At 38.6% G+C, this 16,799-nt stretch overlaps 1 protein-coding gene across 1 annotated transcript; it reads left to right on the forward strand.

Annotated features, from left to right (window-relative positions):
- The first annotated feature begins 9,842 nt into the window (after window positions 1-9,842).
- mchr1a (melanin-concentrating hormone receptor 1a) lies at window positions 9,843-15,437 on the forward strand. The gene is made up of 2 exons (XM_042484298.2): window positions 9,843-10,098; window positions 10,990-15,437. Exons 1-2 carry the CDS (start codon window positions 10,041-10,043, stop codon window positions 12,009-12,011), a joined length of 1,080 nt encoding a protein of 359 aa, XP_042340232.1. The 5' UTR covers window positions 9,843-10,040; the 3' UTR covers window positions 12,012-15,437.
- The last annotated feature ends 1,362 nt before the right edge of the window (window positions 15,438-16,799 follow it).

Consider the following 16,799-nt stretch of genomic DNA (forward strand, 5'->3'; position numbering starts at 1 on the left):
AGTCTTTTGGTTGGTGCTCGCGGAGTCAACCAATCACAGCAGCGTGTAGTTTCTGTCAGATTTTCTTTTTTTTTTTTTTTTTTTTAACATGGGGGACTTCAAGCTTTCTTTAACTGCGAGATTCATATATTAACTACATAGACTGCACTCGTGCCAATCAAATGTTTAAAGCTTCAGCCTGAATGTCCAGACCTGTTTTGAAATCAGCCCAAATCAATATCAGTGTGTCACAAAACATACATTTGTTTAATTTGTTCAGTTCAAGCTGGAAGAGAAATGCTATTAAGAGCTGAGTATGTTGTATGTAAGAGTTTCTCAGAGAGCACAATGATGAGTGCCGCTGATATTTACTCAGGTAATCTAGCTTGTTACAATTTGAGGTAGCTTTACTTGGGTAATTCAATTGGACTACTTTGTACTTGTATTTTATCACATTTCAGTGGGAAATATTGTACTTTCTACTACAATAGATTTATTTGACATTGATTTAGTCACTTTTCATGGAGATCTAAGTCGGCAGTTATCAAATTTCTGAATGAGAGTGCAGTCAGATAACCTAAAGTTAACCAACAACACTGTAGATAATGTGACGTTACCCAGCTTATATCTAATATTAGCTAGCAAGAGATCATTTGTTCACTGTCCTTTCTTCATTTCTTCACCTTTTTTTATTGTCATAGACTGTAAATATCTAATATGTAAAATATATGAGTTATAAACTCTTCCTCCACTTCTTTAAGAAAATAATCTAACTCTGCAGAGTCACACTTCTGATGCAGGCAGATCATAGGCTGTAAGACACATTATATACAGTCAATTCAATTCAATTTGCTTTATACGTACATATATATTTATACAGTCTATGAGATGGATAAAATGAAAAAACCTGCCAGTAACTACATGCTCCTGTGATTGGTTTATTCTGCTGTGAGTTTACTAGGGACTGCACAAGAGACATAGTTGTTTAGCATTGTAGGTACGGTGATAAATGAAACCCTGCAAAGCCTAGCCTGAGAGAGCAGCTATTTTATCAGCTCTGACCGTACACAAAAAAAGTGGTGAAATAATGATGCAGTCCTCACTTTTCATCTTGTAAGTTTCAATTTGTATCTGACATGCCATCAGGGCTGTGTATAGAAACTCCAATTAAACAAAACAAGAAAGATATTTGCCTATTATCAAACCTTTCCCATCTCACTCAGACACAACACTGAGAGGAGACCATCAGAATGCAAAGTAGTTCTCTGAAAACTAAAGCAAACTAGAAAAAGAGATAATAGCCTACAATCCTGAGACAGAAGGAATCAATATAATCTACGTGCTCCCACCTCATCCTTTCACCTATACCTTTCTAAAAAGAACTATACATGGCCGGATTGAGAAAGTGTTTTTCTATCCTGTCACACATCCTGCATAACAATTCTTATGGAGAAACGTTTCCGAGCTCTGTCACCCAGACCTTAAAAGGAGACTCAGCAGGCATCTTCCCATGCTTGAAAATAATTTTACATCATTGCTGCCATACGGATCTGATCCTTCAGTACATAAAGTATCAGGCAGAATACAAAGTAGCACATCTATAATGTTATCAGTATAACTACATACAGAACAAATCTTATGAGCACATCCACAATGCATATAAAAGCATCTCCCTTTCACCTCAGGCTGCAGAATATTTTAGTCTGAGTCTGTATAACAAGGGATCCAGTAGAGTAGATCAGCTCTTTCAAAAACAAAAAAATAGTTCAAATAGTTTATTTATCTTAAGAAGTAGGAGAATTATCTAAACCCAAACATGAACACTTAGTCATTCAGTTTTTTTGGAAAAATTGAAGCTCACCAAATTTGGAGCTATATGGTTATCACTGAACAGGTAGGGGATGAAAAGTTAATTTGAAAATAACTGAAGCTGTCAGACAAAATGCAGTGGAGTAAAAAGAACAATATTCCCCTTAGAGATGAAGAGGAGTAGAAGTTGGTCTATATAATGGAAATACTCGAGTAAAGTGCAAGTTTCCTCAAATTTGTATAAAGTTTGTGAGTAAATTCCACCACTGATATTTTTGGTCACAGAAGTCCATCAACATTGCAGTTTGACAGCACAAGACACACCTCACCGTCAAAATGTGAAAGGGTCACTTTAAATAACAAAGGCACTGAGGAATTTACCCCACTGTCAACCACTTGTTCATTTTCTAGGTTTTTTTTAGGTGAGCGCATAAATTAGGGATGTCAAAAATATGCCCTGTGGGCAAGAACCGGACTGCCAAAGGGTCCAATGCGGCCTGCTGGATGACATTACACACCAAGGCTAAGAGGTTCCAGGTTTCAGCAGCAAGTCAAACAGTGAGCAGCCTACTTAATGAAAAATGCAGAGACTTTTCTACCCTGACCAGAATACAGCTCTTTTAATAAAAAGGACATTTACTGTGATCATATTTAAAGATACTGAACATTATGCAAAATATTCTTGCAGCTTCAGTACAAAAGAATATGTACCAGAATTCTATCTTTAAACAATAATAGTGGGACCCTATTGCTAAGGCACAGCCAAAAAAGTCTAAAAAAGCCACGAGATTAAATTATTTGATCTCCAGTCAGCTGCTTCACTGCACCGCTCATAGGAATAAAGGGGACCTGCCACCAATGCTGTATCCAGGTCTCGCAATACATCAATGCTCCAGCCTCTATATGGTTACTTCTGGCTCCAAAATAACCAAAATGACAATGGCCAGAAACGCCAAGCTTGAGGCTTTAAATCAGCAGTCCACAAACCAACATGATGTTGCAATAGCTGTGTCCATTATTTAAGTAAATGATTACTACACAGGACTAATATCACTGAAATTGCACTTAAGACATTTCTGTTTTCTAAATGGATGAATGCTTTTAGAAAGTACTTCTTTTCACTAAAAGAATGGGTTAATTTGGAGGTGTTGTTATGGGTTATGACACAATGGTTTTGGGCTGTATATTGCTCATGCACTGAAAGCGGTTTGACACCCCTGACATAGATGCATGGCTATTACACCTCTCTAATGGACCCATAAATAAAACAGCATGACACCTGCTCAGAAAACACTAACCAAGTAAATTGCTGACTGGTGAGGGAGAAGGAACACGCAGAAAGCTTTAGACTTAGTGTACATTTGTCAGGACGCCAATGACTCCACCCCCACTTAACTCCAATAAAATGTTTGCTTGGCTCTGTGTCTGCTGGATGTATAACCAGGCAGTTTACTAACACTTACTTCATAATAGCTTAATGAGACTCATGGTCAAGTTATTTTTAATTGACTCTTTTCAGGAACACTTAATGCCTTCCTTTCACTGCATATGCTCTGTGTTTATAATTGCATCCAAAAGCAGCCAGGATGCACTAATTTTAACTAATTTATTTGCCAACTAATCTGATTTATCCATTTATTGACAACATCCGCAGTGGCCAATTCATTTGCAAGGGCATTTCCAAGTTTTGTAATGGGTGATTTAAGTGAATGGCAGGTTTCCACATGGCTTACACTGATCCCAGGGAGTGATGGCGCTGAAGAATGTCTGACCTTGTTTTCCTCCCCTGTGTGCTTGGCAGTAGAAACAAGCAATGTTTTAACGAACATAAAGGTATACAGTGGTGGAGGAAATATTGAGATCATTTTTAAAGTAAAACTACCACATTGTAATCATACTCTATTACATGTAAAAGTCCTGCATTTACTTGATCATGGAGTATAATCAGAACATTTACTTAAAATAGGTCAAAGTTCCCAGTGCAGGAAAATCTTTAAAAACAAACAAACAAACAAACAAATAGCCCCAAAACTCAAAGCTCAGAATAAATTAGAAAAACAACAAACTTAAGTGTTTATCAAAAATAGTTGTGAAATAATTTTTTTATTTCAAAATTTTTCAAATTGATTAATTGACTAATGGTTGTTTAGTTTAACTGATAACGATAAATCTGATTTTTATGAACTTGTTTAGTAAAAAGTAAAAAGTACAATATTTCCTCTTGAAATGCAGTGGAGTAGAAGTAAACAGTGACATGAAAAGAATACACTAAAGTACAAGTACCTTCAATTCGTACTTAAGCGCAGTGCTTGAGTAAATGTACTTAGTACATTCCACCACTGCAGGTACATTTATTGACCTTTTGATCATTCTGCAACAAATTATGAGTTGTAGAACATAATGTCTCCGGAAACCATGCACGGTGATCAACATTTTGATTACTGTAAACACCTACAGGCCCAGGGTGCCAAAGTGTCTCAAATTAACACGTTCTGACCAGAAAGAGACTCAAAATGACCTCAAAGAGACACAAAACAACTACAAAATACACAAAACTACCAAAAAATACCCAAAATGAGTACAAATAGATACAAATACAAATAAAGATACACAAGTGATCAAAAACACACAACATGACCTAAAAGAGACACAAAATGTCCTAAAAAAGCCAAAAGGAAATACAAGAAAACCACAAGAGATAAAAAAAAATGGCCATGCACAAAATTACCAGGAGAGATACAAAACCATGAAAAGATGCATCATAATTACAGCCAGATGCAAAACACTAGCAAGAAAAAATGGAGGCAAAGCCACCACAAAGACTTTGTCTTACGCCTATGCAAGAGGGCCTTTGCATATCTGTGCCCCGGGGCCCACTGTCTCATCCGTTCATGGTTTTCAAAATATAACCTGTTAAGTTACTTTGTCTTTGGAGCCAGAAAGAAACCAGATAACACCACCTAAACAAACACAGTAATTATCAAGAGCACATGTAAGTACAGAGTTCACAAGAAAAAGGGGGGAAACGCAGAATACTTAATATCAACAGTTGACCGAACAGTGAATTAAAAGCAAGTCAACTCATTTCTGCTTTTGGGAGCGCAGTTTTATGAGACAACATAAAGTGACGGCAAGAGGAGGAGGATCAATATTTAGTGGGACCATGTTGCACTATACCAAAACAGACAAATTGAGGCTAAATGCCCTGAAAAAAAGATTAAGAACATAGATTAAAATGTCCAACAAAATGTCTCCTCATCAGCATCATAAAATTCTGAGAGGATGGGATAGAAGCACGAAGAGGTCAGTCAAAGTGTGAAAAGTATAGTGGAGTTGTGTGCATTTTAAAATTTCTTAGGAGAAGTCAGTAAAGGAAGACAAGCATGAGCACTTTTAAAGAGGGCGGGGAACACATCTAATGACTTATACTGATGGCACTTGGCGCCCAAGGATGGATATTTGCATTTAAGTAGTAAATTAAAAATAAACTTAGACTTTCTGAGCAAATGTCATTGCATATAGAAGAGCTCCGTTGACTGACAACACGTGGGCACTTGGAGGGCACTAAGCCAAATGAATGAATGACACGCAGGGAACCACAGCTTCCTCCATCACATTAAATGAAGGAAAATCAAAAAAATGACAGCAAGTGTTACTGACAACATAGAACATGTATGAAGTTGGTGTAAACTGGGCTTCATGTGGGAGTAGAGGGAGCGAGAAAGCAGATGAAAGAACTGAAAAGGCACCGATTGCAACACCCTCGTAAAGCTATGCAAATTCGGCAGAAGGCTTGAGGGACTGAGAAAAATGGCAGGCCGTGTTTGATGCACTCGCCTCTGAATTGGGCCTGGGATTTAGCAAAGATTGCAAGAAGGAGATTAGGTTGTTGTACAGGCTCTGGTTGATAAACAACCCGACTGAAAGTGTGAATGAAGCAAGCTTGAGAGTGTCACGCATGTTCTTTTGATGTGAGATAGATTGAGCAAACAAAGACAGCAGTTGTAAGATCTTTCAGAACTTTAAAGGGCTGTAGTTTCCGGCGCTTTGGATGACTGGCGGAAAACTAAAAAGCCGGAATAACTGGACCAGAATAAGCAAATACTTTTGAGGCAACAATTGCACCATTGCTGCATCTAGCTTGTTGATGATGATGAAAAATATAGTGGAGGCGTGTTGTCCAAGATCACAGCAGACTTCTTTACATATGCAAAAGGGTTTGGATGGGAGAAAAGACACAAAGTCACAATATCACTGATCAGTATAGTACGTCATCCAAAATAACATAATAAAGTCACTCTATATTATGTTGTCAAAAATCTTATAAAAACAGTCATAGTTTAGTACAAGTATGTTGTCCAAAATAGTCATACCCTCATACTAAATACTATGTTATTTAAAAAAAAAGTCATAGTAAACAAAATCTACGTAACATTTTCTGTAATCAACAGTAATCAGTTCAACCGTGAATTCAAAATGTTTACTGTTAAAAACAGTTTTGGCACTTTGTCACACACATATACACACCTCCTTAAAACATGGAATTCAACTCACTAATTACTATTCAATTAATGGGATACTTTTGATCTTTTTTTAAAGATTTTTTTTGGCATTTTTGCCTTTATTAGATAGGACAAGTGATTGCTAGAGTGAAAGGGGGAACGAGAGGGGAGGGCTGCAAGCTGGGATCGAATCCGTGGCCACTGCTTTATCTGCTGAGCCACCCGACAACCCGTAATTTGAATCTTTTGAAGTGGTGCTGTATGAGCTACTCATCCACAGTCACTGTATTATCAGTCAGTCTGCACGTTCCCAGTTTGGGGAGGAAGGCTGGAGTCTGGTAAGAAATGTACTGCTGTGAATGGGGGTTAACAGCAAAGCACATTTTAGCCAACTAACAAAGTCATCAGTATTAGTTCAAGTGTATGCTTGAGAACGTTTTCACTGCTTTACCTTTCAATCCAACAGCAATTTCTTGCCATAAAATAATACTGTATGCTCCCTTCAATGCCAGACTTCATTGTGACAAACAGTGATTTAACAGCGCTAAACACAGGAGCAGCGGGTCTATCGCTGCCTTGATGATTATTGAGTGGCTTAAGCATTTACAGTTTTTCTTCGCTTTGGCTCATTTCTCCAGTCGTAAAATATATTCTCAAAACAACATGTGCAAACCTCCAAATCACTGGAAACTTGTTCACAACAGATTTTGAATTTCTCATTACTGCCAACAACTTGCAAATGCCTTAGCACATCTTTGCAAATGATTAAGTACAACTGTCAACAGTCTGCACAATTACCAACTGACTACATCTTGCTGATCAGAACTGATTATGTTACTGGTCAGTCAAATAGTTGTTCCCTCCAAAACATGTAGACATTATTTCATTGTGTTAATCATCACATGTACAATAGTCCATTTAATTGTCAGAATATGTCTGGTATATATACCATGAATAACAACACAGTAACATGGATCCCTTGGAAAATCTGCCAAATTGGTAAATTGCCTGTCAGGAGAAACCTGAACTTTAATGAAGGGAGAGTTTCCCACATTTCAGATCACTCATCACACATTATGTCAAGTTAGCTGACAGGTGCTGCCCATGAGTATGAATGTTGCAAACATGTATGTATACAGCGTGACCACAGCAGAATCTGTCATTTCTGAACATGGAGGAACCGGGTAAGGTAAATGAACAACTGCCTGCTTGAGGGAGAGGAGGAGGAGAAAAGATATGTGGTGGTGTAGTGAGGAGAAGAGGCTGAGGAGCATAAAGACAAATACGGCAACAATTGTGTGCAAGGGCGAGTCGCCGAGTGCAGATGTGAACCGTTCTACAGTGTCTTCAGGCGTTGTTTCAGTTTGATACACACCGATGTATACACAGCCAGCTAGACAAAAACATGAATGAACAATGAGGAAATGGTCCAAAAAGAGTGCAATGTGGTTTTGAGGGACATTTCCAGGGTCCACTGCCACACTGACAAAAAAATCTAAACATTTTGACCACCATTGTTTACAGACTACCTACAGAACTTTTTGTTTTTGGGGAACTAACTTTTCATATGAGAAAATGATTTAATTTTGAAGCATTAGTTAAATGTTTGGGGTGAAATATGAGATATATATTGAGCTGTGGTTTTGTGCTTAACCATAAGGGCTATTTTTTCAGATGCACCTGGAGCTTTGAGATTGTTATTCTGTTTCATAAAATGAGCCAAAGCAATTGAGAAAAACTGTAAAAGGGTTAGTTATGATTCACCAAAATCACATAACAACTCAAACTAACTGCCCAGGGCAGCAGTGGACCAGAAGCTCCTGTGTTCAGCAAGCTGAAAGGACTAGTTTTCCCAATGGAGTCTGGTGGTTTTGACGAGAGTGTTGGCGGGGAACTTAAGCTGTTTGCAACATCCCTGTCAGTACAGGCTCTATGGTGGAGAGGTAAAGCAGTAAACATATCATGGGTATAGCATACACATACGTTACAGATGTTTTTAAGGTAGCACTTTTTTTTGGTGGCTAAAATACATTATGCTGCTGCCCCCTCCACAGTAGTGCATTGCTTAGCTTCCCTGTTGGCACTCCTCTTCAAACTGTGAGCATGCAGACAGACATCAATAAATACCCTTCACAACCCCACTTCAAAAAAATCCAAATTCTCCGATTAATGCACTTAAGTTGCGCTTTTTTTTTAGTTCTCAGATTCTTTTTGCCACAGTATTCATTAATTTAATAACAGCAGTCCAGCAGTGTACAATAGCCAGGAAAACATTAATTATTGGCCACAGAGTTCAATTCTTAATTCGTTCAAGCGTTTGATTTCTCTTTGAATCAAACTCTGGAGACTTTCACTGTTTTTTTACTCTGTTATTATAGCTGTGTAATATCTCACCCTCACAGGCTGCTGCTCATCTATTACACATGATGCAATATTTCACTTAAAAAACCCTGGCAACCTTTTTCAGACCGTGCAAAACATGTTTAAGATGCATCATCTCAGCGGAATGTTGTCATAGTGCTAGTTTTCATAGTTTGGTCTAACAAGACTCCCCAGGATGTAGTAATGATCCCGTGGAAGTGTAGAGCACGCACACGCGCGCGCGCGCACACACACACACACACACACACACACACACACAGGATAATCTTGTTTCCTCCACCTTCAGCCAGTGAAATCCCACGTTTTAATTTACCCAAACCTCAGAAAAGACGATGTCACTGATTGCTCCATGGTTGACAAATGAATCACTCGTCCTATATAAATTAGTGCATTGGCCTTTGACAGGCACCTATTTATGGAGCACCAACCTTGTTATGGTCACATCGAATTTTCATGAGGGAGACGTGTGAGGACTCTAAATGGCAGACAGTAAGGCCATCTAGTGGTTCACAGCAGAAAACGACCTGTTTGGTAGGAGCTGTTAAACACTCCAAACCTGACAGCAATTTGCAAGGGAGTCGTGGATTCATAAACAACGATAATGAGACCTTTTGGTCATTGGCAGCTCACAAAACAACTAAAGATGGCTACTGGCTGTCGAGATAGGACACATCAAAGCAACATCCAGAGGCAAACATAGACTTCAAAAAAGTATTTAGACAGTCAAATATATTTATCTTTTTTGTACCCTGTATCCTAAAGCTTTTAAACTCCAGAAACACTATAGGATTATTTCATTTTGTTTGTGGTGAGTTCAAAATTCAATAAAAAACGCCATTGGTCATTTCTTTTATTTGTTTGTTTGTTTGTTTGTTTGATACTAGGAGCCTGTCAATCTGCAAGGACTTAAATTCCAATCTACCTCGCCCCATAAAAACAAACAAACAAACAAACAAACAAACAAACAAAACACACTTGAATCAAACGTCTCCAAGGGAGCGCTTTTACGCAGACGCGTGAGCGCACACAAAGTGCTCCAGATCATATCAGCTCCAGGCAATCTTTTATCTGACTTGACTGACACACGGTCGCAACTCTACCGAGAGCGTCACAGTCCTCTTAAGCCACTCACCGACGAGCGGCTTCATTACCGCTGACTGCAAAGACAGAGTGCGCACAGCTCTGCTCGGAGGAGGACACAACATGCTTGTGCTGTAAAGGATTTTACTATTTAACAAAGGATATCTGGAGTCACTTCAAAGAGTGAGGGGGGATTTCGTTTGCAGGCTGCCGCAGATGCAGTTTACGTGGGAAGCAAGTTGATAGTTTTTTGTTTTTTTTAACTTGGATTCACTTTGACTTTTCCCGATGGATTTCTTAAACGACTCTAATTTTTCCCTCGGAGACACTAATTTAACAACAACAGGTAGGCTGAGCGATGAGCGCACCGGTAATGTGATGCAGTGAGATCAACATCGTTTCACCCCTTAATTAGAAGCATCATAACTGCATTTCATTAACATGTTATTGAAACCACAACAATCTAATTAGTGCCCACTAGTTCTCTTTCTGTGCCTTTTTTCTTCTTCCTCCTCAAGTGTTTCTTTTTTAAATCAAACAAGCTTTCACTGGCTGTTGCGCAAATTCAGACTGCAGTGAATTCCCTACACAGCCTGACATTTCTGATGAGAAAAATAAAGTAAAACTACCATCATCTAATGAAATGAAATTTTGCCCTTATAAACTTTGATTAATCACCTTTTTTTTACTGTAAAAAAAAAATAAATAAAAAAGAAAAGATAAAATGACTGGATTTGATAAGATTTTATTTGGACATTCCTGTGACTTTTTGTGTTTTAAATGTACTTACATATCCAAAGCAACTTATTTTAAGGTCTTTTCTAGCAGTGGATAAATTATTACAAAAAACATGGCCAGGACTTCTGCCCCCACCATTTTCTGTCTTTGATATGTGCTGTGCTCAAAGAGCCAACAATACACATGCACACAGAAATCAATCATTTTTGCGATCGAATGATCCAACAGCCTAAAAGCAAGATGGACAAAAAGGTTGACGTAGGTTCTGATAATAAATCTGCCCATGTACTAATCCCCCGGCAAACCATAGTTTCTGATCTCACCAACTGTACCATGTCACATTGTGATATGATAATGACTGCATTACATACCGTGCATAAGTATGCATACATATGATATAATGTAAGATTTAATAGCATCTAATGATTAAATACAACGTAGGATACAGTATGCTTTGCCATGGATTGAACTGCTACTCCCCCTTGTTATTATTTACCAGCTGTAGATGGGGCCCTTCACTGCAGTGCCATCCTCCCCGTCATCTTTGGCATCATCTGCTTTCTGGGTATCATGGGCAACTGTATCGTCATTTACACCATCATGAAGAAGACCAAGTGCCGTGCCAAGCAAACAGTTCCAGACATCTTTATATTAAATCTGTCAATTGTTGATCTCCTAATTCTCCTTGGGATGCCATTCCTCATCCATCAGCTGCTTGGCAATGGCAGCTGGCACTTTGGAGCCAAAATGTGTACTGTCATCACTGCGCTTGACTCCAATAGCCAAATAGTCAGTACTTACATCCTCACTGCAATGACCCTTGACCGTTACCTGGCTACAGTCCATCCAATCCGCTTCAACTACATTCGCACACCGTGTGTGGCAGCGCTGGTGATTGGCCTTGTGTGGAGTCTGTCCTTGCTCACCATCATCCCGGTGTGGATGTACGCAGGTCTGATGCCTCTACCGGATGGCCTGGTGGCTTGTGCTCTTCTTCTGCCTGATCCAGTCACTGACACGTATTGGTTTACACTTTACCAGTTCTTTTTGGCATTTGCAATCCCTTTGGCCATAATCTGCTTGGTGTTCTTCAAGATCCTCCAGCATATGTCGACCAGTGTTGCGCCGCTGCCTCCACGGAGTTTGAGGGTTCGCACCAGGAAGGTGACCCGCATGGCAGTGGCCATTTGCCTGGCTTTCTTCATCTGCTGGGCTCCTTACTACATCCTTCAGCTGGTCCATCTCGGGGTGCAGTACCCAAGTGAAGCGTTCTCCTACGCCTACAACATAGCCATTAGCATGGGATACGCTAACAGCTGCATCAACCCATTCCTCTACATCATCCTCAGTGAGACCTTCAAGAGGCAGTTTCTCAGGGCAGTACGCCCAGTTAATAGGAAGTTTCGTGTGGCCCCAAGCACCACGGATGGGGGCAGCGTGAGCGTAAGAATGGTGCCTGATGGGGCTCAGCCGGAGCATGTCTCTGGGGAGAGGATTCCATCCAATGTGGCCTCACAGTGAAATCAGAATAACTTCATCATGTGTCAATGTGGATCAGTGCAATTGATGGGACACCAGCATGAGAACACGTTATTTCTGAATGGTAACCTCTGCACGTGAAGTCAAATCAACCATTTTACACAAACGACTATTACACTGCCTTTTCAAGGCGGAAATTTCATAACGTTGTGCCACCTCACTGTTCTGTATAAAAGATACAAATTGTGGAATTCGGGGACAGAGTTGTCTCGCCTTTAGGCAAGTATCAGAGGTAGTAACAGAGCCATAGTGATGTCTGCATAAACAGGACAGCTGGCAGGATGGGATCTTGGTCGGCATGGGTGTGATGTTCTGACAACGTGCTTTGTACGCGACCCACTGCGGGGGATTTACAAGTGCCTGTTGGCAGCTAACTCAAAGACAAAGAGCAGTTTCCGTAAATGTCAGCAAATTGGGTGAACAATGAGATTCGGGAGGTCTAACAGAGGACAAGATCAGCTGCAATATACCAGGGACGGTAAATGATTGTTATTGTCATATTAATGCTATTGTTGTTGTTTACAAAGTGCTACTGATGCATTTGTGACATGTCACACATATCATGTAGCTTTGGATTCCGTGATGCCTGTATGCTGTCTATAATCACACACTGGAGTGGCCTCCTCCAGCTGACATTTGGTTCTGTATTAAAAAAAAGGAAGGAACTTTGCAGTGGCCCTGTAGTGTGATCTCTGCATAAAAAGGGCAAAAGGGTTTGCCATTTCAGCCAAGACCAGAGTTTAAAGCTCTTTCCCATCATTCATGCAAAGCACGACATCACTGATTTACATAGATGGAAAAACTAAACAGCCTTTTCTAACTGGGCTTGAACACAATTCAGTTTAGTCATTAAAAAAAAAAAAAAACCCCGGCTTTTTGAAAATGGTAAACTCACAACGAAATTGCTTTTTACAACTTGCTGTTCCATCTGTTCAAAAACAAACTTAATTTGAATTGAGTCTGCAATTACACAGCCACGAAAAAAAACAGTCAATAAAGCTGTATAGTTTTGTTTGGCTGAACATATGCCTGACAATCCTATGATCTTTCCTTTGAAAATGATGGGTAAATATTTATTTCAGCAATTGTGGTACTAGACTCTGTCAAATACCAGTATGAAGATGAAACAGACTTGGTGGTTTCTCAGTGAAAAAGGTGTGTCTAGACTGCATGCAAAGAAAAATTCATCTTGCAGCCTTCATTTCCAATCATAACAGCAAACAGCCAGTGGACAGTGCGCATTGACTACAGGAACCCCACATTATTCTGTTATATCTAGCCCATCTTCTCTCTACTCTGGTCTCTGTATATTTATGAAGTAGAGTTATACAACATTTATGTTAAAAGTTTTCATTCTCTGCGGACATGTCTTTGCCTCAATTTGTTGCTAGATAAATCCTGACGCATCTACAATACAAACAGGTCCTGGTGGACGTGCCGTGTGGTAACAAGTGGAGTAATTACTTCATTATAAATGTGCACGCATCAAAGCACGTCATGTTTAATGTAAGAAGACAAGAACAATACGCCATCTCTACACACATCCAATATAGTATCACTGTTTGCATCCATGCAGTATGCCAAGCAGATGCTTGCACCTTTGACTGTTGATAAGAAATATATGAAATGATTCATGAGCTTTAGGAACACTGAACAAGATGTACACACAAGAGCTTCTATATGAAGACTGGCAAAGTCAAGAGTTTGAAAATAGATTCTTGTTTGTTCTTGTGTCCTTCTGTGATTTTTTTGATGTGTGATGTATTGAAGAATCGAATGAAAAATACTACTGGAGATAATGTCTTCTTGAAATATGCGTTGTTATATTAGAATGTATATTATATGACTCCACAAACCAGAATGAGAGGGAGTCTATTAGCAGCATAGTTTTGAGTTTTTTGAGGAAGTGTGCCACAACAACAGAACAAGTCATACAGACTTGTTCTCCTTTAAAAAAAAAAAGAAAAAAGGAAGACACTAATTTAAGATGACTTTTACCCAAATGATTGTATGACTCATCACTATAGTAACAGTTCTTTGAAAATTGAGGAGGTAACTTCCAATCTGGGGGGTGTTTAAGGTCCAGTGTGTAGGATTTAGGGGTATCTATTGGCAGAAATGGTATGTAGTATTCAAAACTATGTTTCTATTTGTGGATAATCACCTGAATCACCTGTTTTTGTTCCTTATGATGAGCAAAAAACATCTACATACAGAGCGGGTCCTCTCGTGTTTCTCGATTAATGTTGTAAACTAACAAAGATGCTCTCTCTGTTATGCTGCAAAACAAATCTACCTACGGCTACAAATAAAGTCACCTGCCTACCTGCCTACCTACCTCCCATGAAATCCACCATGTTGTTCTACAGTAGCCCAGAATGGACAAATGAAACACTGGCTCTGAAAAGGACCATTTGTGCTTTCGCCACTGTAGTTCTCCTGCAAAGTTAGCATACAGGAGAAGTTTCAGTTCTGCAACCTCACCACTAAATTCAACACACTGGACCTCAAAGTTAGTGGTAAGCTAAAGTTATGTTCTAATTTTCTTTTGTTTAAACACTGTAAAACAACAAAAACACCTACTTTGGTTGAAAATCATAAAAATTCACTTTAACAAGGCTGTTCCAGGTTTAAACCTGGTGGATGTTCTCCCTGTATCAGCAAAAATGCTTTTTATCTGGATTTAATATCCCCAAACATCCAAAGGTTGGGTTTCCTCTTGAGGAACGTCTTGAATAGATAAAATGGTCGCTTATCAAGCACTGAAAATTGCTGCATTCTCAGTATCGATTTGGTCTGAAGTGTAAGGCCACAGATGTAAATGAAGGGCTGTGCTCTGGATTACAAATCTATAAAGTGCCATTTTGTCAGTGAAGTGTTATTGTCATACTGGTGTTAAATTATATTTTGAAATGTAAAATTATGATGGTGTAAGTATATGTTTGGAAAGGATTATTAATGTAAATATAAAATATATCAATTATGAAACTATGACTCAGGGTTTCTCAACCTTTTCTGGCCTGTGACCCAGTTCTCAGTCTAAAAATGTACTTGATGCCAGTAATTACAGTTGTGACATTATCATAAATGTTGTTTATTTTTGTATTGTATTTTTAAGAGGGCAGAGGAAGCTGTGAATGGATTGCCCACAGAAATTATGATGAAGTTTAACCCTTTTTAAAATTGAAAATCAATCAGACACTGTCAGTCTTTGAAATCCCCTGTGATCCACAGCAGCTTATCAGACCAAATCCTGTAGGGTCCCGACACCAAGGATGAGAAACTCTGGTGTAACTGTTGTTTTTGTCTTTTATGAAGCAAAAGAAAAAAGGCTCATGTCAAAACATGAGCAGCTTTGCATTATTTGCTCAATCGTTGACAAAACAATAAGTTGTGGCCCACTCTCTGTACTGTTGTATGCATTGTCAGCTTAATAAAATCAATATTGTATGAGAAATATTCAAAATTTGTACACAACTTTTCACTGCATCAGGGTTTGTTGTTTGCATATGATTTTACTCTCTGATATTTATGTAAAGCATTTCCTGTCTTCAGATACTAGCTATAGTGTAAAAGTCACTCATGAATTTAATGTAGTTTAACATCAACAACAAAACAGTATTTGGATCAGAGGTGTGGACTCGAGTCCCATGACTTGGACTCGATTCAGACTCGAGTCACAAATTTGATAGGTTAAGACTCAACTTGACAATACTGAAATACACTTACAACTCAACTTCAAAACACCAGTGACTTGTGACTTCACTTGGAATTGAACCTTTTGACTGAAAATACTTGATACCTTCCCCCAAGCCAAGAAATGAAAAATTGTTTTATTTAATAAGTGTGCCACAAATCAGTTAATTATACCTTGAATTCCTGAATCCACTAACGTTAACCTTATTCATTCCTAGCAAGTTAAATCTTAATTCCCAAGTTTCATTTGCATTAAAAAAACTATGCAGTGGTCAACAAAAAACAAAATGCTTTATGCGATGTGCAGCTTGAAAATTACAGAGGTGCATCAACTCACAACTTTGACATTTGAAGTTGCACAAAGAACGGTAAATCAAGGCTATTATTAACATAGCGAGCTAATGCTTAGCTAATGTTAGCTTAATAGCTTAGAAAACATTCAACAAACTTGTTTTAGTAAATAGATATGATTTTTGTAAATTTAATACATAATTACTCTGTCGTTCAAACTGCATTGCATTTGATGAATAGAGCACTATGACTTGTTTAGGATTTGAAACCTAAAGTTTAGGGCTTTGGAGTTGACTCGGTATTTGTTCGTTTTGACTTAAGACTTGACTCGGAACTTGAGTACAAAAGATTTGAGATTTAATTGTGACTTGCGAAACAATGATTTGCTCCCACCTCAGATTTTGATTACAGACAAAAAAAATATGTGAGTTTAGCCGTCAAATATCATCCCTTTGTCACACCGCTTGGTGTGATATCAACGCAAAAGACATCATTAAAATTGTTTATGAGATGCACTGGTCTTTCAGCTAACGCAAATGTAAACCAATCTGCAGCAATAATTGATGCTTAGAGTAACTGACGTAATATAAAGAGCAAGAAAATCTGCACAGGGCAGGAGGCAGGTGAGGTGGATAGGTCAAACAAAACTGGACTTTATCCAAGAGACCACAGTTAGCATTTAACAGAATTTTAACTTTATTTTAACCCAAAACTTTTATTTTCTAAAACTAACCAAGTAGTTTTGTTGCCTAAAACAAACTGTTTCCAACATTAACAATGTGT

This window comes from Plectropomus leopardus, chromosome 3, assembly GCF_026936395.1.
Source record: "Plectropomus leopardus strain MGB_pleo_1.0 chromosome 3, ASM2693639v1, whole genome shotgun sequence".
Taxonomy (NCBI): domain Eukaryota; kingdom Metazoa; phylum Chordata; class Actinopteri; order Perciformes; family Serranidae; genus Plectropomus; species Plectropomus leopardus.

What these genes read in the sequence shown, in the direction of transcription:
- mchr1a (XM_042484298.2), top strand. Translation starts at nt 10,041, where the DNA reads ATGGATTTCTTAAACGACTCTAATTTTTCCCTCGGAGACACTAATTTA. An exon ending in CACTAATTTAACAACAACAG is followed by an intron (nt 10,099 to 10,989) that starts GTAGGCTGAGCG and finishes ATTATTTACCAG; the next exon opens with CTGTAGATGGGGCCCTTCAC.